Source organism: Crocodylus siamensis, chromosome 4 (assembly GCF_052110815.1).
Source record: "Crocodylus siamensis isolate JL-2025a chromosome 4, ASM5211081v1, whole genome shotgun sequence".
Classification (NCBI taxonomy): domain Eukaryota; kingdom Metazoa; phylum Chordata; order Crocodylia; family Crocodylidae; genus Crocodylus; species Crocodylus siamensis.
In genome coordinates this window covers 106,582,069-106,609,047 of record NC_143398.1, presented here as the reverse complement: position 1 = coordinate 106,609,047, position 26,979 = coordinate 106,582,069, and the positions used below count along the sequence as shown (strand labels likewise).

Here is a 26,979-nt window from a genome sequence, read left to right as displayed (position 1 = left end):
AGAGGCGCTGCTGAGGCAAGGAGAGCCCTAGGGCGCCTCGGCTCGTGGGAACAGTGCATGCCCGGTGTCACCACCCTGCCAAGCCCGGCAGCCGGAACCAGCGGTCCGTTTCTGGCAGGTACACACGCCCCCCCCCTCAGGAATGGAACCGTCCCAGGCTGTACCAAGCCCCCGGAAGGGGAGCTATGTTCTAGGTACTCAACGCCGCCATCCTAGAACTCAAGCGGATGTTGGACGCGTCCTCCCAGGGAGCAGGCGGGCGGGCCCACGACTTCCTTCACCAAAGGGAAGTGCAGGAAGAGGCTCCCCCTCTAGGGCTCCAGTTGGTTCCGTCGTCGGCGTCTGGTTGCCAGGCAACGCGGCGGGGCGCGCCCATTCCGCCGGGGGTGCGAGTCGCCCTTCTGGGTGGTGTTCCTCGTTCGCACGTGGACAGCGGGGCATCGTGGCACAGGTGAAGCCTCGTCGGCCTCTCGGGGGCGCCGCCGGCTGCCTCCACGACCTGAGGGCCCGGCCGCCTTGGGGTAAACCGGAGAGAAACCAGCGCCGTGCATGTACAGTGCAGCCCCGCGCACCATGAATGTAACGTGTGCTGGGGGGATAAAAGGGCCTCGCTAGGTAAACCCCGGGAGCTCTACTCAGCATCCCGCCTCGGTCCTGATTTATACCCCACCCTCCTGGTTTTAAAACCTTCGTGTGTCCCCATTTTCTGAATGAGGACCGGACTGCAAGAAGTCCTGTTTTTTAGTTCATTGATGGAAAAACGTGTCAATCATTTGTCCTCGTGACTCTATTGGCTGTGCGTAGAGGTAGGATGGTGCGCAGCCGGGAGGAGCAGCATTGGGAGCCAGGTTGTCAGGTCTTAAATATGAAATGATACGATCATTGTGAGCTTCCAATTCTGTTTGCTGAAAAACTATCATGCTGAAAAAATATGCAAATAAATCTTATTTCCTTTCTGTTGCTCACTGTACATCGCCAGTAAGAACTGGGTCGTCAGAGTTGAAGCATGGCTTTATTTGGAGGCAAGCTGTCATAACGGAGTATTGACAGCAAACCCAAAATCAAGTTAAGACTCTCTGAGAACCACTTGGGTTTTGGATATGCTGCACCAATGAGCTGCCTAAAAAACTATGGTACATTTTGAGCATTTTTCCTGATACTGACTGTACATCATACAAGAGTTGAAATTATCTTACAAATACATCTCATATTATTATACACCTGGCAACACTGGAGGGAGGGAGGGAGGTGGCTTTTTTGTGGTGGCCCCACCCCTTGCTACTGACTGGCGGGGGGGGGGGTAGTGGCCCCGCTCCTCCCCACTTTTTGGCCACAGGGGGCCTATGGTTGTTTCTTCCCCCACCCCATCCCCAAAGGGATGTCTTGTATTCTGGGGATGTGTCAGAGGCCACCCTAGGTCTGCTGCAGTTCTTTGCCGTGGAAAAACGTCTCTGTTGTATTTTTCTGCAGGCCAAAAAAAAAGGAGGGAATGCTGAGAGCTGGTGTTTTCCAACGGGTGCCTCAAGTCTATCCAGGGGTGCTCCCCACTCTAGAAAGGTTGAGAACCACTGGGTTAAGCCATGCCAGCCCTTCAGCCTGCCCACTGTCCTGCCTCACCCATGTTTGGTCATCTCCACAATGGAAATATTACATTTGTCATCAGTGTGTCAAACAACACATATTCCAAACTGTGTTTCCTGAAGGAGCAGCTCATAAAGGCTCTCTTCTCAATGGCCAGCAGCCCAGCTGAATCCAAGTTCAACATCATAAGCTTTGCTGGCAAGGTAAAACTAATGCAGCTGTGACTGAGTGCAGGATTACAGTGTTAGAAGCAGGGCCAGTGAGAAGGCATAAATGGAAACAGTGCTGATCCCTGTTACTGTGTTTAAGTCTTAGCATTTTGTTAGACCAGGTGATTCACAGCCAGGGTTCCATGGCACCCTTGGGTGTCTTGAGATCCATTCAAGAGTGTCATTGGTTGTCATGCAGTGGTAGCATGGTGTGCAAACATGATTCACAAACTAAAACTTGAGTTTCCATGTAGGAATGCACAGTGTTAAAAACCTTGTGGTCTGTTGTGGTGTTTCTGAGTTCTGTGCAACAGACAAATTGCTCTAGTATTTTTCTGCTGTCAAAAAAAAATCTCAAAAGTAAGAGCTGGCATTTTCCAAGAGGTGCCTCAAGGCTGGGGAGGAGTGCCTCAAGTCCAAAAAGGCTGAGGATCACTAACCTCTGTCAGGTGAGGTGGCTGCAATGTATCAGTGGCCACTGATAGGGTGAAACAAGTGTAAGGTAAGAGTTGGAAAATGCCTATTACATTACCCACCCGTTCTCCCTCCAATCATCCCCTTGTATATTTTCTTGGGTGCCTGGTTGCACTGCTGGCCTGGATTAATCCCATTCATAGAATCACAGAATCACAGAACTAGGGTCGGAAAGGACCTTGTAGATCTTCAAGTCCGACCCCCTGCCTGGGCAGGCGAAAAAAACTGGGCTCAAATGATCCCAGCCAGATAGGCATCAAGCCACCTCTTAAAGACCCCCAGGGTAGGAGCCAGCACCACTTCCCTTGGAAGTTGGTTCCAGATCCTAGCTGCCCTGACTGTGAAGTAGTTCTTACAGATGTCTAATCTAAACCTACTCTCCAACAACTTGTGGCTGTTATTCCTTGTTATGCCAGGGGGTGCTAGGGGAAACAAGGTGTCTCCCAAACCCTTCTGGTCCCCCCTAGTGAGTTTACAAACTGTCATCAGGTCCCCCCCTCAGCCTTCTCTTGTTAAGGCTGAACAGGTTCAGGTCCCGCAGTCTATCGTTGTAGGGTCTGCCCTGTTGTCCCTGGATCATTCGGATGGCCCTCCTCTGGACCCTCTCAATGTTGTCCACATCCCTCCTGAAGTGGGGCACACAGAACTGGACACAGTACTCCAGCTGTGGCCTGACCAGTGTCATGTAGAGGGGGAGGATCACCTCCTTGGCCCTACTTGAGATGCACCTGTGGATGCACGGCAAGGTCCGGTTAGCCCTTCCAGCCGTGATCTCGCATTATCGGCCCATGTTCATCTTGGAGTCAATAATGACTCCAAGATCCCTTTCTGCTTCTGTGCTCTCAAGAAGGGAGTTTCCCATCTTATAAGTGTGCTGCCCAAGTGCAGCACCCTGCACTTGTCAGTCTTGAAGCACATCCTGTTTTTGCTAGCCCACCCCTATAACCTATCCAAGTCTTGCTCCAGCCTTTCCCTCCCTACTAGCGTGCTCACCTCACCCCACATTTTGGTATCATCAGCGAATTTAAACAGGGTGCTTTTCACCCCGTCATCCAAATCGCTTATAAAGAAATTGAACAGCATAGGCCCAAGAACCAAGCCCCGGGGGACTCCGTTGCCCTTCTCCCCACGTCTAATATGACCCATCCACCGCCACTCTCTGAGTATGACCCTTGAGCCAATCTGCAATCCATCGACTGTATAGGCATCAATGCCACAGTCACCCAATTTTTTAACGAGGATGGGGTGGGAGACAGTGTCAAAGGCTTTGGTGAAGTCCAGAAAGACTACAACCATGGCAACACCTGCATCCAAGGCTTTTGTGACCTGATTGTAAAAGGCAATCAGGTTGGTCTGACATGACCTGCCCCTAATGAAACTGTGCTCGTTGCCCTTGAGCATCATCTCTGAGGCTGGCCCATTGCAGATATGCTCCATGATGATCTTCTCAAAGAGTTTCCCTAGGATTGAGGTAAGACTGACGGGCCTATAGTTGCCCGGGTCCTCCCTCCTCCCTTTTTTAAAGATGGGGACCACGTTGGCTATCTTCCAATCATCCAGCACCTGGCCTGAGCACCATGAGCACTCGTAAAGCCGTGCCAAGGGCCCTGCAATAACCCGATAGCTCCCTCAACACCCTGGGGTGGAGAGCATCTGGACCCTCTGATTTGAACACGTTCAGCCCCTCCAGAAGTTCTTTAACCCGGTCCTCCCCAACCTGATGTCTGGAGGTGTTTCTCTCGAGTCCGTCTTGCATCACGGTGGGGAAGTCCCGGTCCCTGCCCAAGAAAAGAGAGGTGAAGAATTGGTTAAAAGAGGTCTGCTTTCTCTTCTGGCACAACCACCAGATTGCCCAGAGGATCTTGCAGGGGCCCCACATTACCTGGTGCTTTCTTTATCCTCCCTATATATTTGAAAAAGAACTTTTTGTTATCTTTGATCTTGGACGCTAGTCCTAGCTCTATGTCCGCCTTAGCTTTCCTGACAGCCCCCCTACAGGCCCGAGCAGAGGAGTTATACTCCTATTTGGAGCTAGCACCCCCCTTCCACCAGATGTACGCCGCCTTTTTGGCAGTCAGGCATTCCTGGACACCCTTGGTGAGCCAGGGGGGCTTTTGCCCCCTTGCTTTTTGTTGGGATGGTCTCCCCTTGGGCCCTGTGTATTGTCTCCTTAAGGAACGACCACTCACCTTGGGCACAGAGTTCCCCTGCCCTCGAGAACCCCAGTGCCTCTCCCACTAATCTCAACTCATTGAAGCTGGCCCTCTTGAAGTCTAGGGCTACTGCCTTGCTGGTGGCCCTTGACACCCTGCGCTGGATGGTGAATTCCAGCAAGCAATGATCGCTATCACCCAGGTGGTCAAGGACCTGGAGGCCCCTTACCAGGTCATCACCTGTGGCCAGGACCAGGTCCAACAAGGCACTTCCTGTGGCTGGACTGTGCACCTCCTGAATTAAGTGGAGGTCCTGTATCCTGGCCAGAAACCTCCTGGAATGGTCCGACCTGGCTGACTGTTCCTCCTAGCAGATGTCCGGGTAATTGAAGTCACCCATGACAACTACATCCCTTGCCTTAAGTGCCTCTGCAAGCTGGCCTGAAAATTCCCGGCCCAGCTCCTCCCCTTGGTTGGGGGGTCTGTAGTAGACCCCCACCGTTAGATCTCTCTCCCCACAGCCCCCTTGTATCTTGAAGGACCCAGGCAACTATAGGCCCATTCATGCTTAATTGCTGAGAGTAGTAGCAGTATATGGTATAGAGGCATTTTCAGATCCCGTGGAACCTCTTGTCTGCTCTTTTGCATGGCAACACCCCCCAAATCCCTAACCTGGATGAGTAATCATATGCAATAGCAACGTCAGCCTTTCAGCTCCGGGAACAAATCAAAAGGGCTGAGTTTTGCTGGCAGGTATATTGGTTTTTATTTTTTTGGTCATGCTGCTTGGCACTTGTTTGGTTCTCCATGACTTTCAAATATTCAGTCTCTTCCTCATCTGAACTAGTAAAAGCTGGCTTTCACCCTGCCTGAATTCCTTAAATTCCTTCTTTAAGTTCTGGCATCTCCTTTTAGATGGTTCACTGCCAGTTTAACACATCAAAAACTGAACTCCTAACCCATCTCCTGAACTCATTCTTCCTACCATTCTCCATCACCATTATCAATTCTATAGTTACATCCTCTTTTCACTCCAGCCCAGAACATTCTAGTCTGTTTGAAACTTCCCTCTCTTTACCTTGCATGTCCAGGGGAAATGCCAAACTTGCTGTTATCTTGCTGGTTCTGATATTTGGCCTTTTCTTTGTGTCTATGATTCAAAGAACCCTAGAACAGAGGAGTTTGATGTAATATTAATTTAAATAGTGACTAAGATCAGTGAGCTTGCAGTTACCACACTGATTACAGAGACAGTACGAAGGAAGATGTGCAGTGTCAACTTTAGCCTCATCACTGACATCATGGCCCTTGATGTTAGCAATTACACAGTAATTCTCCTCAAACACCTCTGAAAGACCAGCATTGAATTTTCATTTCTATACTGAGAATTTCCTGGGTTTTTACAACATCCCCTGTTAAGCCGAAAGTGCCATGTTTTTTACAACATTCATTCATACATTCATCCAGTTTTTCAAAAGTTCTGTTATAAAATATTTCCTTTTTGAATTGCTATTTTTTTTCAGTTGGGTTAAAATTTTGTCTTTTGTGCAGGTGGTAAAGTGGCGCAGTAATTTAGTCAAATGTTCTCTCAGTACTGTCACTGAAGCAGCAGCATGGATTAGAGCCCTGCAGTGTGGAGATGGTTCAGAAGCTGTGTGTGCCTTGGCTGCAGCATTTGAAGATCCCGGGTGCCAGGCAGTGTACCTGGTCACAGATGCTCTCCTTGAGAGCGCTTCAGAGGAAATCTGTCACTTTCTTATAGAGACTGGGGAGTCACGCCCTGTGCATACTGTAAACCTGGTGGGAAATCCAGGTGATTTTGAAAGCCACACACAAAAAATAATGGAAAAAGTAGCCAGACAGTCTGGAGGATCCTTTCGGGTGATCAGCCGCCACACAGCTAGTGCTTCAGATGAGGTAAGTCAATAACAGCAGATTCAGGTGAAATGGGTTTTTAACAGTGTGTGTTCAGAGACAACATTTCACAAAACTGAGCCAGTCAGAGGTACGTCTTTCCTGCATTCTGAAAAGTTCACTGCATATTTTATCTGGCTTCCTGCAAACAAAGCTCTCCATGAATAACAGAAGGCAATAGATTCCGAAACTCTCTTACAGGTTTTCTTTGAAATCCCAAGGCTGTTCACATGCTGTTCTAATGAATACAAAGTATTCATCACTTAGTTTCATAACTGGAGTGCAACACAGGCAGCCCCTAGGTGGCAAGTGAACTTCTCATGTCGTTCTTGAACTATATCTGAGAACAGTTCTTGGGATAACATTCAACTGTAATAGGGTATATAACTCAATTAACTCCACCAGGTCTGAGCTTAGCCTATAAAACAGGCTTTAGAAGGCTTTTGTTATTAGATTTTAGTATGAGGCAGGTGAGGACATTGCGATGTGGAAGGAGATCTTGCAGCAACTCTATGCAAAAAAGAATGCCATGGCCCCTGCCACTTGATTTTCTGTTTACTTTGCTAGCTGGCTCTGAAGCAGTGATGGCTGAGATTCCTCCTGAGCTGTCCTGCTACTATTTAGTCTACCATCAGGCAGGTCATGTTGAATATTGCCCTTTTAAATAAAAGTAATAATATAGAACAGTTAACTTTTGAAACCGCTATAACTAATAACAGTTAGCAGCTGGCATATGATTTGCGATTTTTTTCATCATATCGCCCACCTCTTAGTAAAAGGATTATGTGGTACACTATTCTTCCTGCTTTTCACAATCATGTAACAACTTTGTAGTAACTACACAACTGCTTATGTGGAATGGGAGAAAACTAATTAGGTATGTGTTTTATATGTGCTTGATGGAACACACATTTTGTCTTTTTTGGAGGAAAGTGGAGTATTCATTACTATGTCAATATTTTTGTTTTTTCTTTCTCTTCTTCCCTTCTGTTCTCCCTCCCTCTTTCCCTTCCTCCCCACCTTTTAAGCTCTCTGGTACGTGCTTCCCTATTTATGGTCCTTTTTGTCCTTCTGAACCCTTCCCATGTTACTTAGCCACCTGGCCCTGTTCTCTGTCCTACTGCTATGGACATTCCTCTCCCAGTGATGGTTTGGCCTTAGAAGGCAGCTTCTGGTTTTCCCAGTTAGTTCCACTAAACTGACTTCTCCCATCCAGTTTTTTTCACAGACTTCATGACTTTTGTTTGTATAGGACAGCTTGGAAACCTGTAAAAGAAGCTGGAAACTGGAAGAGGTGACACCATGGATAGAAACAGACACATCCCACCACAGCTGATCCACTTTATTTGGTGATATGTTCCCCTTATCTAGGGATTCCCTGTGTCCCTTGCTGCCTTGTTATCAGGACCCATGCCAGGTCCCTCACTGACCTGTGCTAAACATGGAGGCAGAGGTCAGAATGGGTCTTGGCATGGGACAGAGCAGCAGTGCAGCACAGTGTAAAAGTCAGGGAATCCCTAGCACCCTGTGCCTCCACAGTGAAACCCATTCCAGCCCATGCTTCGCATAGAGACATGGGTCAGCACAGGTCCTATTGTGGAAGCATAGGACACTGGGAATTTCCTGGCTCCAATGCCACCCCATGCCTCCTTGCCAGGACCCATGCTGTCCTGTGCTTTATGCGGAGGCACAGATCAGCACAAGGCAGTGCAGAGGTGTGGAGTGATGTGGGAACCAGAGAATGCCTGGAGCCCCATGCCTCCACTTGGGATCCACATAACCTGTGCTTCATGCAGAGGCACAAGTCGGCATGGGGCAGGGTGGAAGTGTGGAATGGTGCAAGAGCTTAGGAAGCCCTGGTGCCTCCGCGCTGGGACCCAAGATGACCCATGCCTCCAAGTGAAACCTCAGCTTTCCCCACTTACCCCAGGGAAATCCCCAGGGTCATGTCTGGGTAAGTAGGGAAACCCTGACTTTCCCTGCTTACCGAAATGCATCCTCAGAGATCCTGATGGTATATCTCAATAAGCAGGGAAAGCTAGGCAGATGCTCCAGCAGCTTGAGGGGCCCAGTTCTGCCCAGGAATTTCCAGGGTGGATAGGATTGGGCCCCTCAAGCTCCCGGAGCAGGCAGCTGAGAATGCAGGTAGCTTTGGACAGTCCATACTGTCCTGCCATAAGCAAATAGATGTCTGCCACAGCAAAGAGGCACAAATTATTACTACCTTTTGTAGCAGCCACAAATTTGGGCGTTTTGGGCATGGCAAAAAGTATGGACATCTGTTTGCTTTCACTTTGTGCTGCCATAAAAATGTTTATAGTTTCATAGCTGATAGGGTCAGAAGGGACCTGAGCAGATCATCAAGTCCGACCCCCTGTCATGGGCAGGAGAGAATGTTGGAGTCAAATGACCCCGGCTAGGTGATTATCTTGCCTCCTTTTGAAGACCCCCAGGGTAGGAGTGAGAACCACTTCCCTTGGAAGTTGGTTCCAGATCCTAGCTGCCCTGAGTGTGAAGTAGCACCTCCTGATGTCTAACCTGAACCTACTGTCAGTCAGCTTGTGACTGTTATTCCTAGTTACTCCTGGTAGTGCTCGAGGGAATAGGGACTCTCCCATTCCCCACTGGTCCCCCCTGGTATGTTTATAGATGGCCACCAGATCCCTGTCAGCCTTCTCTTGTGGAGGCTGAACAGGTTCAGGTCCTGTATCCTCTCTTCATAGGGCCTGCCCTGCTGCCCCCTGATCACGCGAATGGCCCTCCTCTGGACCCTCTCCATGTTGTCCACATCCCTCCTGAAGTGTAGTGCCCAGAACTGGACGCAGTACTCCAACTGTGGCCTGACCAATGTCACATAGATGGGGAGGATCACCTTCTTGGACCTGCTTGTGATGCATCTGTGGATGCATGACAAGGTGCGGTTAGCTTTACTGACCACGTCCTTCTATTGGTGGCCCATGTTGATCTTGGAATCAGTAATGACTCCAAGATCCATTTCTGCCTCTGTGCTAATGAGAAGGGAGTTTCCCAGCCTATAGGTATATTGCAGGTTCTTTCTCCCCAGGTGCAGTACCTTGCACTTGTCAGTATTGAATCCCATCCTATTCTCATCTGCCCATCCCTGTAACCTATCCAGATCTAGTTGTAGCCTGTCCCTCCCTTCTAGCATGCCCACCTCTCCCCACATCTTAGTGTCATCTGCGAATTTGAACAAGGTGCTTTTCACCCCCTCGTCCAAGTCGCTGATGAAGATGTTAAACAGTGGGGGCCCAAGGACCAAGCCCTGGGGAACCCCACTGCCCATGTCCCTCCAGGTCAAAAATGACCCGTCCACCACCACTCTCTGAGTACAACCCTTCAGCCAATTTGCAGCCCATCTGACTGTGTAGGCATCAATGCCGCCATCGCCTAATTTTTTTAATGAGATTGAGGTGAGATACAGTGTCAAAGGCTTTCCTAAAGTCCAGAAAAACTGTTGAAAATGGGGACCATGACTGGCCCTTTTCCAGTCCTCTGGCACCTGTCCAGAGCACCACAAGTGCTCGTAAAGCCATGCCAGGGGTCCTGCAATGACCTCTGCCAATTCCCTCAGTACCTTGGGGTGCAGATCATCTGGACCTGCTGATTTGAACACATCCAGCCCCACCAGACGTTGCCTAACTAGGTCTTCTCCTTAGTCCTTCTGGAATCCCGGTAGGGGGGGATGTCCTGGTTCCTACTCAGAAAAACAGAAGCAAAGAATTTGTTAAAAGAGGTCAGCTTTGTTGTCTGGTGCAACCACAAGATTGCCAAGCGTGTCCTGCAATCCCACATTACCCGGTGCTTTCTTTTTACTCCCTATGTATTTAATAAAGGACTTCTTGTTATCTTTGATCCTGGTCCTAGTTCTAGTTCAGTTTCAGCTTTAGCCTTCCTAATGTCCCCCCCTACAGTCTCGAGCAATGGAGGTATAATCCTCCTTGGTGTTGGCCCCTCCCTTCCATTGGGTGTATGCCTCCTTTTTAGCTTTCAGACATTTCTGAATGCCTTTGGTGAACCATGGGGGCTTTTGAGCACTCTTGGCCCCTTTGACTCGCATTGGGATTGTCACCCTTTGGGCTTGGAGAATCGTCTCCTTAAGGAATGACCACTTGCCTTGAACTCCCAACTCCCTTCCCGTCCGGGACCTCAGTGCCTCCCCAACTAATCACCTTAGCTCATTGAAACTGACCCTTCTGAAGTCAAGGGCTGATGCCTTGCTGCAGGCCTTTGACACCCTGCACTGGATGGTGAATTCCAGTAGGCAATGATCACTATTGCCCAGGTGGTCGAGAACCCACAGTTCCCTCACCAGGTCATCACCTATGGCCAGGACCAGGTCCGGCAAGGCATTTCCCCTGGTGGGACTGTGCACCTCCTAGGTTAGGTGGAGGTCCTGTAATCTCAGCTAGGAACCTATGTGAGTGGTCAGACCTGGCTAACTGCTCCTTCCAGCAGATGTCTGGGTAGTTTAGGTCACCCATGAAGACCACGTCCCTTGACCTAACTGCCTCCACAAGCTGACCTGAGAATTCCTGGTCCAGCTCTTTCCCCTGGTTGGATGGTCAATAGTAGACACCCACTGTTAAGTCCCTTTTCCCCTGACCCCCTTGTATTCTAACCCAGAGCACTTCAGTCTGCCCTTCCTCTGACCCTGTGCTCTTTGCTGAGGACGTGTATTGCTCTTTGATGTAGAGCGCCATACCCCCACTTTTCCTCTCCATTCTATCCTGCCTGTACAGCCTATAGCCCTTGATGTTTACTGTCCTGTCATGGATTGAATCCCACCAGGTTTCAGTGAGCCCCACTATGTACAGGCTTGTGTTAGCTAGCAGGAGGGCAAGTTCCTCCTGCTTGTTCCCCATACTACAAGCATTAGTGTAGAGGCATTTAAGGCTTCATTTATGGTGGCACAAAGGCAACCAAAGCCAAAGTCTGTTTCCATCTCATCTGACCACTAGGGGATCTGTTGACCACCACCAAACCACTCTGAGAAGTGTGTGAATCTTTCATCTTCAAAGCTCTTCATAGATATTTAACTAACTGTAAGGCAATAGGGTTAGACTTGTTTAAAAATAATGTTCTTTATTGTATCCCACCCCCGAGGACAGCAACCAAATGATTATTAGATCTGAGGTAGGATCAAATGAATACTTGCCCAGTCTGAAAATATTCTGATCTGTCCTTTGTGGCTTGGGGCCTGGACCCTGATTGAAAGAAAGAATTAGTGATTCAAATGCTGTATGGCCTCTGTTCTTTGTTAAAGTATAATATTTTTATTTTGTGTTGTATAATGTTTTAATTTATGTTATGGGAATGTCTCTCCTTTTTAACTTTTTGATAACCGAAAATGGGAGAAAACAGCTGATGGATGCTTACAGATGCTGAAATAGCACAGCATTGGGTATAGTGGAAGTAGCTAGACAAATCATGTCTTGAAGGTGAACTGAAAGTCTATGTATGAAATAACTGTTTAAAGATTTAGATTTCATTAAAAAAATCCTTTCCTACTTCCCATTCCTTTTCCAGGTAAACGCCAAATGCTCAAATGTCCACTGTTGCAGCACAGTCAGTAATCCCTCAGGTTGTTCGTTGCTGTTGGGGTGCCCTAAAAAACAGTAAGTTCAAATGTTGGAAACGGACTGCTAGATCCAAAAGCTTAGCAGGCCAGTTGAAAAACTCAGGGATGGAAGCAACTGGGAATATAAGACAGCTTTTGGTGTTTTTTTTTTTGTTTTGATTCTAATGCCTTGCAGAAATCTGCCTTGCTTACTAAAGGATTTTCATCCTGTTCCAACAGCTTTCCTACTTGTGGATGGAGACCAGATCCTCCTACTCTACCCCTGGCATCGTCAGCAAAGGAGAATTTAATGGACATATCCCTAGAGGTACCCTATTTACTGAGGGGGGTTCGGATCCTAGCCAGGAGAGAGACTGACGGGTATTACTACCAAGGCCACATTGCCCAACAGGTGAAGGTAAGTCTTTAACCTGAGTGGTGAGTGTAAGTGACTCCCCATTGGTTACGTGTCTGTTCTCTCTGACCTTGGATTCCAAGGGGTGGGTCTCTTTTGGCATACCATCTCTCCCTCTGTTGCTGGGTGGGGTTCTTTTATCATCTTTCTCTGTACTTTCTAATGACATTTCACCATTTAGTACAAGGAGTCCTGCAAGCAGAAGCAACACAGAAGGCAACATACTTCTGGTGCCTACAGCCACTTGCTGTTCAGAGCTAGCCGTGTCTAGGGATCAGCTCTGAATATATCCCCTTAACCAAGCTCAAGCTTGACTAGAAGCAAAGTTGAGTAGCTAAAGAACACTTACAGTAAAGCTGAGCATGCTGAAGTGTTCTGGGGTCTCCAGGACTCCTTCTTCCACAGGTGTCCCTACTGACATTTGTGGTTTTTCTGAATCTCTTCCCCATCTCTTATCCCCCTGTCATTACTTGGGCCCTTCTCTGCATCCAGACTCCTAGAATGAGGTAGTTTGAGCACAGGATTTTTCCCTCTCTCCCTCTTAAGGATATACAGTTACTGTGTTCTTTGTTCAGTGAGCATGGATGTTTAATAGCAATTGGACAGAGGTGCTTTCGTCTCTATTTTCCAGTTGAAAACAGGTTTCTTGGAGAAGTCACCGTTTACTCAGGAATATCATTGCTATGAGTTCTCTTTGGGTTTTATGATTACATAACTGTGGGCTTCCTTGGTGTTCCTCCCACTAGAAATGTAATATTAGCAGCACTGTGTTTTCAACTGAATTTTGTACTATCATACAAGGAAGAGCTGGCTTCAGAACCAAAATGTAGGTGACTTAAATGAAACAAATGTGACTATAGCAAAACTGTGAGTCATTTCACTGAATTAAATGTCAAATTAAACTCATGGAAAGTACTAATTTGGGAAGGAGAGAAGATGCTGTCATAACCGTGTAGAAGTTGTGAGACCTGGGCCAGGGGAAATTGCATATTTGGGGGAATGATGTTTCTGCATTTGGGGTGAGGGTATAGGCACTTGAGGCCAGAACAGCTGAAACAGCTATTCTAAATCAACATTGCCAACTCTGGCTGAGAGCGGGAAAGACCATGTACTTTGTCTTCTTGATTAGCAGGAGAGGAAACTGGACTTGCAGAAATGAAAGAAAAGAATGTTGGCCTCTAGGCATTTGTAGGTCTTAACATTTAGATGCCTAGTAATTTGCCAGTAGTGGAACAAGGGCACTACCTGAACCACCCTCCCTCCCCCCATACCTTTTACAAATAGAGGTTTAATCTAAAACGGTCAGAATTACAGCATTTGGGCAAGTCGATCGATTTATTATTCTTTTTATATGTAACTGGACATACAGCAAAGAACAGAGTCTCAGTTTCTCTTGCTATAGAGGGGTGGTAGAATTCTTTCTTGGCACGGTGGCTGTGCTGTTCCATACCCAGCAAGCACACTTAGCGCATTCTAAAACTGCAGGAGGACATGGACTGTCAGACCCTTTTAGCTACTAATGCAGTAGGTTCTAAGGTTTCACTAACCACTTGCTGTTTCTTTCAATTCTTGGGATTTCTTCCTTTCTCTCTTCCTAATGGAAAGAGGTACCAGCCCCTAGGTTTGGCCATGGGTGAGACTCATGTTTGTTTGGCAAACTGCGTGATTTGATCTTACAGAGTTCTGGGGAACGGTTTTTAATTGAGTTTGAGAGAAGTCGCTTACGGAAAGGCAAAGTGCAGCATCGAATGCAAGAAACCCCCCTCTATGATATCATCCAATATGAAGATGCCAGGCGATTGCCTCTAGCTCCAGGAGATAGGGTCTTGGCACCCTGGGAGCCTAAAAGTGAACGATATGGCCCAGGCACTGTACTGCAGGTTGCAGAGAGCAAAGCAGCACATTTAGGTATGGCATATTGGCTTACAATCTGCAGTTTGGTTTCACTTGTCCTCTTTTTTTTTTTTTTACTTCTCTCTTCCTTTTCCTAAGTGAGTCTTTCTTATTCAGTACTGAAGTTAGCGCTGCACTATGTAGAGTTATTTTATGAACCAGGGCATATATGATCTCTTTTTCTGCTGTGTAACTGATACCACTTATGATATAATGAGAACCACATACCTCGATCTCTCAGATACTTGGATATAGTGTAAACCAGTAGTTTAGACTAATTTCCACATGCACGAAAGGTAAAATCCTGGCTTGACTGAAGTCAGTAGAATTTTTTTCTATTGATTCAGGTGAAGCCAGTGATCTCTTACAGCAGGGGTGCTCAACCTCTGGCCTGTGATGCCATGTCATCTAGCCTGTGGGGTTCCTCATGGGTTCAGAAAATTCGGCAGCAGGACAGTAGTAGCACTTCTCCCCCAACAACAAATTTCTGGACTATGGGGCACCCCAGGGCCTGCACACAGCCTCTGGCACCTGATCCCAGTGCGTAGGGCAAGGCAGGGGCAGCACCAGAGACCAGTCCTGGTATGGGGAGACTGGGCGGGTGCAGTGTGGGGCCTCAGAACCCAATCCTGGTGCAACAGGATCAGGAGGGGAGGGTGCCAGCCCCCCAGGACCCAATACCAGTACAGGATAAGGGAGGGGGCAGGGCCAACCCCCTGGGCAGTGAGAAGCTATACTGCATCTGGACGACTTCTAGCCATACCCACACCACTGCCACTTCTCCCACTCTCCTAGCTCCAATGTGACATGAGCCAGGTGGTTTTGCGGGTGCATCAGTGGTGGGGGGGGCTTTGCCTGCATCTATGTTGGGACCCAGCAACTGTGAGCTAGGCCTACCCCATTGCCACTTCTCTCAGTCCTCCCAATCCCAGGCTGCGATTTGGGGTACAGCTTCTATCCACTGGGGAGCTGTGCTCCCACTGTAGCCAGGGGGGCAGAGGGTGGGAGCAGTGGTGGCACTGTAGACACAATTTTTAGATACCTGGTTCTGGCGCAGCTCCCTACCAACTGGAAGTTGCACCCTTGCTGCAGCCAGGGAGCAGGGGGCTTGGGGCTGGGAGAAGCAGCTGCAGTGCGACCACAGCTCCTACCTCTTTGGCCCTGGTGCAGGCATGGGGAAAGCCACCGACCTTGATGCAGTGTAGAAGCCACCTGGCCTGTGTTGCACTAGAGCTGTGGTCTTCCACCCTGTGGCTTGTAAACAGTGGCCCATCCCTGGTATAACGTACAGTTCATTTGATTTAGAAGAGACAGGTTTTGTTTCCTTCTAAAATGTTACCCGTGACTTTTTTTTTCCTGTTTGCAGTGCCTAATGACAGAGAAGTGCTTGTGAATTTCTGGAATGGGCAGACTAAGAAGGTGCGTGCTGACAAAGCTCTGTGGATCCCTTTGCCCTTAAGTGAGCGCATCATCTTAGAACTTCAGATGCCCTTGGCAGCCAGGCAGATGCTGGTGGAATCAAGCTCAGACTATCCCTATGTTGTGACACCTGGTTACAGAGCATCAGGGCACTGCAGACATTTAGATCCTGTTCACCTTCAGAGTGCCTCACAAGTCCAGTCATATCCTGATTGCTGTTTTCTGTGTCCCTCACTTTGCCATTGCTGCCCTGTAGCCTGGGTGCCTGTTAGCCCCAGGGTGAGTAGAGTTCAATCAGATGATGACCTGATCCCAGGAACAAGCCTGACCAAAGAAGAGCTGAGCAGGAAGATAGAAGAGCAGCTGTCTAAAGGGAGCACCCCCATTTCAGAATGGGTCTCCAGAGAGGAAGAGAAAGAAGAAAAAAAGGAAGCAAAGAAAGGAAGTGCCCCTAAAGACTTAGAATCTTGGATGGAGGTAGGAAGCAAGGTTACAGAAGCCAAGAAGGTACAAAGTGTTTTAGCTAGACCACAGTGTTACAGCCTCCTTTGGTATAGCTATAGTAATATTTTGCATTCTGTACAGAAAAATTACCAGAAATGCCTGTGCTTTGCTAAGGGTGGGAACCATAGATGGCTTTCCAATATGTTTCTGATCCTTTCTTCCTGGAGATAGTTGAAAACTGGTTTATTGCCTGGCACTGGTACGAATAGCCCCTCAGCACCTACTGCGCCACTCAGAATCATTGGATCACAACACACTCCAGCAACACCCCATTCTGCTTTTGACCTGCCTGCTTCACTGAGGAGGAAAGAGCATTGTAGAGGCAAGCAGAAACCACTCTGAAATTACTATGCAGAAAGATCCCCAGTTACCTAAGGCATTTCTTCATCCATGACACACAACTGAATTAAGGATCTATCCTTTATTGAACTCAGCTGTTTGTGGCATAATTTTTGTTTTTTGGAGATATTGCCTATTGGCTCTAGAGTAGTCCATATGGTGCAGTCTTAATGTCAGAATTGCAAGGTCCCTGCTATGCAGCATTGGTGTATGAAGTGAAAGTGTTAAATGAACAGAGAAAGGAAACACTTTATCACATCCCTTTCTTCTCTTAGTGGCCTCTGGCAATTTACATAAAGGGCAAAGGGTTTTAAAAGGACAGGTTCACTTGAGTACCTACGTTTTCATGTGCAGTTTGCTGGGACTGTACCTACAATTCATCTCGCTGCACAATTAATTGGTAGCAGAAGTGCCTAAGTGGCCATTTGCAAATTGAGACAATAATTGTTTGTTCAAATAGAAGCAAACATGTTCCTGAACACAAATGAGCCTCTTTAGCTTTAACTAATTGGTCCATCAAAGATCACTAAGGCTAAAGTTAGCTGAAGATTTTTTTTTTCATATACAAGCACTCCTATAATTCTAAACAGCCCTTAAGCACTCTGAGATTTTATTTTCTTTTTAGTTTAAGTCTCAGGGGCAGATCCTGAATTGGTATAAATTGTCATAGCTCCTTTCGTAGCTTTCTAAGGGCAGAAGGAGCCTGTGATCTTTTAGTCCGCTTTCTTTTATAACACAAGTTATAATCTGAAATCACTTGAGCTATAACAGTTTATGCTTAGTATCTATCCCCTGGGATTCTGCAACCTAATAATGAACGATGTTCTTTTCTGTTTAATTCAGAAGGGCAAAATGCCATTAGGAAGAGGTACGCTGCATACAGGCAAACTGCAGGCTTCTCAGACTTGAACCACAGCACTTTCTGTTATTCTAGTTCTGCCATTAAACCCCAATCCCAGCCTGCTCCTGTAATTTGAGTCCCAATGGCACACCAAAACACTGCCAGATGTGGGGTAATTTTGGAAGGCAGATAAGCCTAGGAACCAGATAACAACCACATATTTAAAGGATTCAGTTATTTCATTATTAGCTTCTTTTCTTTCTTAAACCGCAGTTTCATTAGAAAGTTTGGTTTGTAGTTCATCACTACTGTCTTGGCAGTGGTTGTTTGTCACATGAAGACAACATTTTTCCTGTAACTGAAAGGCTGACCAGTCATTCAACGAGCATCAGCCAAGTCCGGTTTGGCTTTGCACAGCCAAGAATAGGGCTGTGCAAAGCTTCAGTACCTGATTTGATTTGGCAGAGATTCGTCCTTATTTGGTGCCCGAATCTTTGAACTGAATCAGAACCCTTCAAATCGATTGAGAGAAATTCAGAAAGATTTGAAGATTTGGACATCTAGAGAACTTCAGACGTTTTTTCTACATACCTCTAGGTAGCAGGGCCTCGTGAGTGCTGCGATGCTGAGGTGCATGGAGTGTCCTACAGGAGTGCAGGGGGCTCCTCAGCGCACTTGGTAGCAGACCCGGAAATCCGCTAGGGAGCATGCAAGAGGGCCCCCCATGCCTCCCTGGCTCGGTGACTGATGCTTTCTGGGTCGGGGGGGGGGGGGGGTCACCTGAGGTCCCCCCGGAGCCAAAGTAGTTCCAGTTCACTTCTGGATTCATTGCCAAGCACATGGAGGGCCCCCCACCACACTCCTGTGGGACACTCCGTGCACCCCAGCATCGCAGCGATCATGAGCTGCACCTGCTACCTCAAGGTATGTTGAAAAAACTTTTAAAGTTGTGTCTATATCTGAATTGCTGATTCTCCAAATCAGCATTGAATCTTCAGATTCAGATTTGGCCGAATCAAATCAGGCACAGTAATCCAAATCAACTACTCAGATTGCTGTCCCTGATTCAGGCCAAATCTGAATCGAGTAGGGCCCACTTCGCACACCCCTACTAAAGATGGAATTAGTGTGGTAAAGGCAAAATGATAAAGTAGCTTGTGCAAATTCCTGTTACTGACACATTTTTTTTCCTCACCAGTTCAGGATTTTGATAATGTTTCTTTCTGTTTCCAGAACCCTCAGGAGTTGAACCATGCCAGAGTTGATATGGCTGTCAACACAGACAGCTGCCTAATGGAGTTAATGCACAAAGACAGAGAAGGCAAGAGGTACCATGAGGCTGACCCTGAGGCTCATTTTACGAATGATCCAGGTATTGAAACTATATCAGTTAGCAGTTCCACACAGACTTGAGACTTGCCTGTCCAGATCAGAGTGTTAGGCTGTCATGTTTGGTCTCTTTTCTTTGGCAGCATTTAAGGCCTGGCATTTCAAAGGAAGATGAGGAAATGCTGCAATGAACCTGGCCAATTGTGTTCTATTATATATAGGTTCAATTGGCTGTGCATTTTGGTGATTGCTCATCCTTCTCTCAGACATGAAAAAATCCTTCCTGGCTCCTTCAGCTGCCACTATGTGCCCTGAAACAAGAGCTTTGATTACTTTTATCTTATCATTCACTGTTAATGTTATTAGTCTTGAGATTACCCTTGCCTTTATAAAATCCATCTGCTTTATTTGACTTGAATGCCTGTGGCAAACTGTTGCACAGATTGACTATATTCTGTCTGTCCTCTTATATGCACTGTGATTACTACTTTTTAATGACATTATGTAAGCCTTTGGTCTCATATATAAAAATGGACTGGTTCATAATCTAAAATACCTTTTAATTAAGATCCTTTAATTAAGATCAGTGCCTTCTTCATCTAAAATAGATTTGTCAAATACACAGGCACTTGGCTGTAGACCAATAGGCTGAAAGCCTTCTGCAGCCTCACCAAACTGCTATTGCCTTTGCCCACTCTCTATCAGGTCTCTTACCAAGAGAGTCTGAAAGTGGAATAGCAGAAATGTATATGCCCTAACAGCCAGTATTGCAGCTCACAGCAACTCGTGTCTGTGAGCATAGTGAATACTCAGTTGAATCCTGAGTAAAAACTCATGCTTGTCTATGTTAGCAATTTTTTTTTAAAGTGGTGACCTGTTTTTTTGGTCATTGAAAAGATCTCACTTCCTTGAAGAGAAAAGTTAGTATTTATAATTTTTACATGAATAGATTTTTCCTTCTGCTTGTCCACTTTTCCTAAAGCATGTAATTGTTATATTTCTGATGTGTCTGAAAGGTCTTTTACAGTCCAGAATTTCAGAAGCTCCAGCCCAGCAACCCCAAACAAACCCTTCCACCAAAGTCCATGCTTTCAGCACTTCTGGTCGCCAAGCTTGGTTTCACCGAGTGGATCAGTCTCTAAAGAAAGACCGCTTGACTATTGAATCTGCCCTGTGTGTGCGGAGACCCCACAGCACTCCAACTGTGCAGGTTAGAAGAACCAAAAATATTCTTAGAATAAAGCAAGGCCTTTTAAATCAGTTGAATAAATTCAAGGCTAACTTGTGGCGCAAAGACCTTTAAGCTAATTTCCTGAAAGGTTATTTTTATAAGATCCTAATTAGAAATACAGAAGTCTCATCTCTGATTAGCTGAGTTTCAGTGAAAGGTGAGTTGACACTTTTGCATGGCTGACTTTTAATTCACTCTCCCAGTGTCTTAGATGCAATCAGCTCTTCTTATCCTCTAGCTTCACACCAGCATAAATTAAACAGTTTGAGCATTGCTGTAGTTTGTGCCAATTGCCAAGAGAAGAGCAAAACCTCAGCTGTGCCCTGAGGTACCTGGCCACACTCTCTTGACTGGACACTGAGGTACCCCAGCCTTATCTCTGCAGTAATGAATGGTCATACCATAGTGGGGTAGTCCTCCTGAGGTAAATTGTGCTGCTGTATGCCAGCAACAGCCTCATTTTTCTCCATGTTGGAAAGTGACACTATGATACAAACCAGAAAGAATGTCTTTACACGTGCTCCAGGATGGAGGGATGTGGCACTTTAATTAGAGCGGCTCCGAGCGTCCAAGGGTCGCTCTAGGTACAGCACCCACAGTGTCACATGTATTGAACAAGCTCTAGTTAAAGAGTTAAAGCATCCCCACCACCATTTTAAAGTGCGGGAGCGCTGAATACATGTGATGCAGAGGCTGCTGGAACGTGCTAATTAGCAAGCTCCAGCAGACTTCGCTAACAGAGTCTGCTCCAATGCATGCTAATTAGTGTGCATCGGAGCAGATGCCCGGCACATGGGTAGGTACCCAAAGCTCCCAGTGCTTGGAAACAATGTCAGAAGGCCAAACCTTTCTGATCTTACGGGACTTGAGTTCACTGTCGAAAAATATATTACTGTTATACACGATTTTCTGTTTCAGAAATCTGCAATTACCAGTGCAACTGAAAAGAGCCTGAGAGAGGCAAACTTCGATGCAGCCAGGACTGAGCACAAAAGGCAGGAAGAGAAGCAGAGGCAGGTAAAGAGGGAGCAACAACAACTGGCAGAAGGCCTGAGACACCAGCTGCTGCAAGACAGCCGCAGGTAAGGATCTCCAAGTTCAGAGAGGGGCTGGAGAAGTAGCGGGGAGACTTCAGCAGCTCCTAAGCATCATCCAGCCCTTTATAACCCAGCATGAGATATTCAGTAATATATGCTTCCTGAGCTTATGTTCTGATACCCTCTCTCTGTCTTTATTGCCTGTTATGCTATTTGCTGAGTGTTGATCACAGTTGCTTTCTTAAAAGACTGATCCTGATAAATGCTGAGAGCCTTCTACTTTCATACACTTCAGTGGGAATGGAGGGCACTCGGAATATTGGAGCAAAGCACCAGACAGTTTATTTCAGATGTTATGGCTATGTTTAGGCATCCTTTCCACCTCCTTCCCCCACCACCTGGAGTTTAAGCTTTTCTTTGTTTTTTGAAATGATAGATTCCTAGTAGCAGGTCAAGAAATCAGGAGGATCTTGTAAACTGAAAACTTTATGTATTTTAGAAGCAGAAGAATAAAAATTATGCCTAGCTGAGGAGACTGCATCAGCAACCTGCCAGTGATACCGGCATCTGGTTGCATCAGCAACCTGCCAGTGATACCGGCATCTGGTTGCATATACTAGACCAGATTGTGGCTGCCCTCATCTTTAATATTGTGGTACAGACATTTCCCAGCATGTGCTCTATTTTGATCTGATATCAGTGTATAGTGATCAAGAAAGAACAGCATATTCTGCGAACTGGAGTCTCAGGATGTAGCTCTATTTTACGTTAAAGTACTTACGGCTTTGTGCTGCAGGTTAGGAGCCCCTTTACTAAGGCCTGAGCTATACCACGTAGTTCTGTGGTTAGTATTCCTGTTCAACACTTACAGCTCCCTTGTGACAGCACAGCCCCTCTTTTCTGCTGGCAGAGCAACATCAGCTTTCTGCCTAAAAGAAGGCTTCTGCTGATGCCCATGAATCGGCAGAGGCATGTGTACTCATGCCTTCCACTGGCTGCTGTGATGCTTTCATCAGCTGGTGTCTTCCCAAGGTTCACTGCATGCCCTGCCAGCAGCTGTTTAGTGGAGCCAGGTGGATCTGGGAGAAGCCTCATGGATCTAAATATGTCCTTGTGCCTTCCCTGTGGTGGGTGCTGTCCACTGGCAGAGCTTGTTTAGATAAAGCCTATGAACATACAGCACCCTTCAATGGGAAGCAAAGCATAATTCCATATGGGCCTGAAAATGCCAAGTGAATAGAAGGAAACAAAACATAATAACTAGTAATAGCTGCACAGTTGAAAAATTCAGTCTCATGAAAATGCAGGTAAGTGAATTATTGCTCATTTTCAACCATCCATACTAATTATGAGCAGGAGTTTGGCCAGGACTTCCAAAACCTTTCAGGAAGTGGCACAGTACTTTTTAATGGCCACACACAGTCAGGACCTCTGGTTTATATCACAGCCATTGACACACCTGGGGATAGTCTTTTGCCTTTGTTCTTCTTTCTGGGTTGTTTTGGACATATACTTTTGGAAACAGGCAGAGATCTCTTCAGAGAATGTTGCAAGGGTTGGAGAAGCAGCTAGAGCACAATGAGCAGGCCTGCCAGCACATGGTACAGCTCCAGGCTGCCAGGGCAGAGAGGAACAGAAAGGAATCCTCTCTGCAAGAGGAGGAGAAAAAGAAGGAGACTCAGAGGCTGCAGTTCCTGAAGGCACAGCATCTGCAGAGAGAGAAAATTCTGGCAGAATACAATGACAGGATCTCTGACCACGACAAAAAGACAGGTGAGGGCTGTTTCATGAATGCTTTTCTTGGACTCTTTGTAGCTCCCTGTTGCTGTCTAACTTACGAATATCATTTGGAGATACTTATATAACCTGATTTTTAATGTGTGCAAACTGATGAAAAATGAGACCAGTCCACATGGGAAAGTAAGACAGTCCATGTCTCTGTATCATACAGACTCTGCTGATACCAACTTTCCACAAGAGATCAATGGAGGGAACAGCATACAAGCTGCTGGCTGGCAAATTCACAGCTACCCCGTCCTACTTTTTCCCAATAACAGGCACAGGATGGACAGGACTTCTGCATGAGAGCATGAGTAGGACTTTGAACATCCTTTCACTTATTTTTCTGTAGGATTTGCTCAGGACCAGAAGGCAATCCCGACAGGAGATCTTGAAACAAGAATTACAGGAGCAGCACACTCAGCAGAGAAAGCATGAGGTTACCAAATGGAAAGCATTCCAAAATCGGGACCAGTTGCATCAGAGACTGGAAAAGGAATGCCAAAAACATCAGGACCTCCAGCAGTACCTCAAGGAGCAGAGCCTTTTGATGCTCCGTGCCTCCTTGCTGTTGTAAAAAGGCTGCAGTGCAGATAATCAGTCCCCTGAGCACTATCTCAAGTCTCCTATATATGTTGTAGATGTGAACCAATGTACTGGGCCTGAGTTATAATGCAGTGATGATCAGCAGATGACAGTCATTCTTGGAAATATTTATATCTCCTCTTGAGCATAGCCAGAGTCTATTTGCAGGTACCCGTCCCTTACAACCCTTTCTTGTTGGACAGGTGAATCTATCTGCTGTGAAGACAGTCAGGTCAGTAAAACTGCTGGCTGGTTTCTATTTTGTCTTACATGCTAAATATGTAGTGACTTTGGAGGTGGACACAATCTAGAATAGAGATGAGATATCACAGGCATCAAAGGGGAGAAGTGTTTGCATTGTGATGTGCCAGGACAAAAAATCCAGCTCTGTTGAGTTTCTGACAGAACCGTCCAGCCAGGGAGCAGAAAGATGACAGGCTGTCTCCTATAGAAGACCACTGAGACTAGACCTGCTGCACTGTCTTCTGAACTCTTTACTGTCAAGAAGATATAAACCAACTGAGGGAGTTCAGAGAAGAACAGCAAAATGGCAGAAGGGTTTTAGGACTAACTCATATAGGAGACAAAGAACACAAAGCATACTACTACCAGGCAAGGGGACATCAGGCTGTAAGTACTTTCAAGCTACAAACCCAGAGGGACAAAATGCTGTATGCTAGTAAATGGGGTATGGGTTAGGACTAGGGAGGGGAAAAGACAAACAATCAAGGCAAAAAATAAGTCTGGAGAAGCTTTGTGAAAGGGAAGAGTTAGCAGGCTGGTTAACTGTCCCAGGAGACAGATGGAAGTCACAAACCCATTTAAAAGTATTGGGTTGTATTGTTGGGGATAGTCCTGGACTGGCAGAAGAATAAGCCTGCTAACTGTTTTTCTACTCCTTATGGAACAGAAGACTGAGAGCACTTTTCTTCTGCACGAGGTTACAAAAGTGTGTTTATATACACAAGAAGCCTGTAGAATAGGAAACGCAGTCCTATGGCATTCTATCAGGGGTACAACTAGGACATGGGTCACTGGGGTCCAGACCAGAGTCACGAGTCAGGGGGTCTAGAGCAGGCAGCCGTAGGTGTAAAGGACTGGGACATATGTGATCAGCAAACTGGAGCCATCTGTTGAAAGATGGGGGTCTGGTCTGGAATCTGGAACAAGGAGTCAGCAGGAAGGAACCAGGAAACTAGGAATCAATATGCAGAACCCTAAGAACAAGAAGTCAAATGCCTGAAGGTAGGCAGAAACTAAGCTGCTGAGCACGCAAGAGCTGCTTTTATAAGCAGGCAGACACACCCATGCAGGCAACTGGGGCCACCTGGAAACAGTTAGGCTGCTCAGCTAACAAGGGCCAGCTGGAGGCTTTTCAGCTTGTCTGCTGCCTAGACTTGTGACGCATTCTTCCCAGTGCACTTGCTATAGTGGCATGGTATCCTGTGAGAGCCCTGAGAAGGGGGGAAGTCAGGGAAGAGTTGTGCATAAAGTTTGCAGTCATAGAAATAGGTTAATTCACATGGCACAGTGAGGTGTCAGTGTCCAACCTGCAGCATTCAGCACAAACTACCTTGAAGTTTCTCTTCCCAGTCAAGAGGACACTTGCAAACAAGAGAGTTGGTGGAAGCATGGTATGTGAGTAAGCTGGACTGCTTGTTACCAGCATTGGTGCAGAGGCAGAAAGGAGTCCGTGCAGAGATAGGAGCTTTGGAACTCAGCACATTACCCTGGGTGGGGGGGTTGGGGAGGCTGGGGCAAGCAACTCTGCTGGCTCCAGCAGCCTTATCTAGGGTCTGGGGGGCCTTGGGGAGCTGTAGCTGCAACAAGCCTGCACCAAGAAACCTGGCCAGCAGCCAGAGTGTAGCTTTGGCTGCCCAGGCTCCAGTTTTGGGTGGCATACAATGCTCCCGCATGTGCTGCCCTGCTTTTTTTGGTGTGGGGTTTTTTTTCACCCTGGGATCTCCAGGGCAAGGAACGCCTGCATGTGTGATGTGTGGTGCCACAGATGGGTCTTAAGTACCACATACTGCATATCTGAATTCATCTGGATATGCCCTGAACAACTAACTTATTCAGAGATCCATAAGCTTTTCTAGCCTACTTCAGATGCTATGAATGGACTTGCAGAGAGCAAGGGTACTACATAGAAAGGAGTAAGATAATTTAAATACAAAGGATAGGGAAAGGGGAAGAAAGGAGTAGGTGCTACTGAGAGAACTGAGTTGAAGAGATCAAAAGGGATAAACAAGGCAGTTAAACCACTGAGGGATACAGGCTATGAAAGCTAGTCCGAGTAATGGCATAAGAATCCAGAGTCTCTGTTGAGACCATACTTAACACAATCCAACCTGTGGATTATTTCTTGTTTTGCAATTTTTGCATTCAGGTTGGCTTTTAAAATTTTGTTATTTAAGAACATTTACTCTGAGGTCAGTGATGGAATAGCCAGGAGGTTAAAGTGTTCGGCCACTGGCCTTTTTTGGAATTGATGTCAGATTGACTGTATTTTGAGCCTTGTCTTCATTACTAAAATGTCTGTATGTTGTAAGTAATAAAACCAGTTGAAGGCAAGGCACTTAAGTTTTACCATAAAGTAAGCTGGCCAAAGTAAACACCATGTGAGGGCATATAAAAATAATTAAAAATGGGCCCATAAGGGATCTTGAGACATCATGTAGTCCAGCATTTCTTAACCCGTGGGTCACGATCCAAAAATGGGTCGCAGGAATATTTTAAAGGATTGTAGCAAGTCCCAGAAAAACACAGGAAAGCATGGGTTTCCCCTTGCAGGCTGGCAGCATTCCAGCCTGCTAGGGGCTGTTTGGAGGCAATGGGCACAGCTGTATCTGCATGTGTGCACACATGTAGCTGGCACACAGCCAGGCAGGGTCATGGGAGCAGCCCCAGCAGCTGGGTATACATAATGGGGGTTGGAGTGCCAGTGCTTGGAGTCTGTGTGTGTTGTGGGGGAGGGAGGGAGAGAAAGGTGCTTACTGGTGCTGGGAGAAGCTGGCTGACCACTGACATTTCAGCAGGAGAGGTGCCTGCCCCTCCCCCAGGGGAAGGGGGCAGGGAGCTGCATGGCTGGGCTGGTGGCACCAGTGCTTGTACTTGCAGGGGTGGAGCAGGCAGGAAACGCTGCCCAGGGGCAAGAAGGGTTACGACCAGACTGCCACGGTGCAGTGCAGGAGCCCCAGCCAAGGGTAGCAGGTGCTACAGGCCTCCCCTCCTCCTCCAGCCTCACTCAATTGCTGCCCACATAAACCAAAGCTGCTGCAGACACCATGTTCCAGCAACAGTGGGATGGGGGCAGCTGGGAGCTCCCTCAGGCAGGGGGCTGCAGGGTGGGAATGAGGGGCACCAGGAAGGTCCTGGGGGGTGGGACAAGCCACTGATCTTTGCAAAAGGGTCCCATTAGAAAAAGGTTGAGAACCACTAAGTCCTCAAGGGCAGAAACAACTAGGGTTAAACTGTTCATGACAGATATTAGTCTTTTCTGTCTTTAAAAACTTCCTATGAGACAAATTCTATAACTGTCATGGGTAACATATTCCAGTTCTTAACTATCCTTACTTTTCCTAATATCCAACCTAAATCTCCCTTACAGTAAGAGAGAGAAGTGGCTTCATGAGGATAATTCAATAAACAGTCGCAGTTTTGGCTAACTAAAAGACCTCACTAGTTTACCTATCAAA

General features: G+C 46.9%; 1 protein-coding gene across 3 annotated transcripts; it reads left to right on the top strand.

Moving 5' to 3' along the window:
* The first annotated feature begins 78 nt into the window (after nt 1-78).
* LOC149866301 (uncharacterized) lies at nt 79-26,922 on the top strand. 3 transcript variants are annotated; one of them, XM_090043297.1, is made up of 12 exons: nt 313-615; nt 1,471-1,784; nt 5,969-6,334; nt 11,879-11,967; nt 12,150-12,327; nt 14,004-14,232; nt 15,584-16,143; nt 18,554-18,692; nt 19,666-19,859; nt 20,799-20,962; nt 22,443-22,690; nt 23,047-26,922. In XM_090043297.1, the coding sequence occupies exons 2-12, from the start codon at nt 1,581-1,583 to the stop codon at nt 23,271-23,273; spliced, it is 2,598 nt and encodes an 865-aa protein (XP_089899423.1). In that variant the 5' UTR covers nt 313-615; nt 1,471-1,580; the 3' UTR covers nt 23,274-26,922. The 3 variants fall into 3 exon arrangements, with proteins under 3 accessions (XP_089899421.1, XP_089899423.1, XP_089899422.1); XM_090043296.1 differs by having other exon boundaries at nt 318-451; nt 23,049-23,274; XM_090043295.1 differs by lacking the exon at nt 1,471-1,784 and having other exon boundaries at nt 79-451; nt 15,584-16,113; nt 23,049-23,274.
* The last annotated feature ends 57 nt before the right edge of the window (nt 26,923-26,979 follow it).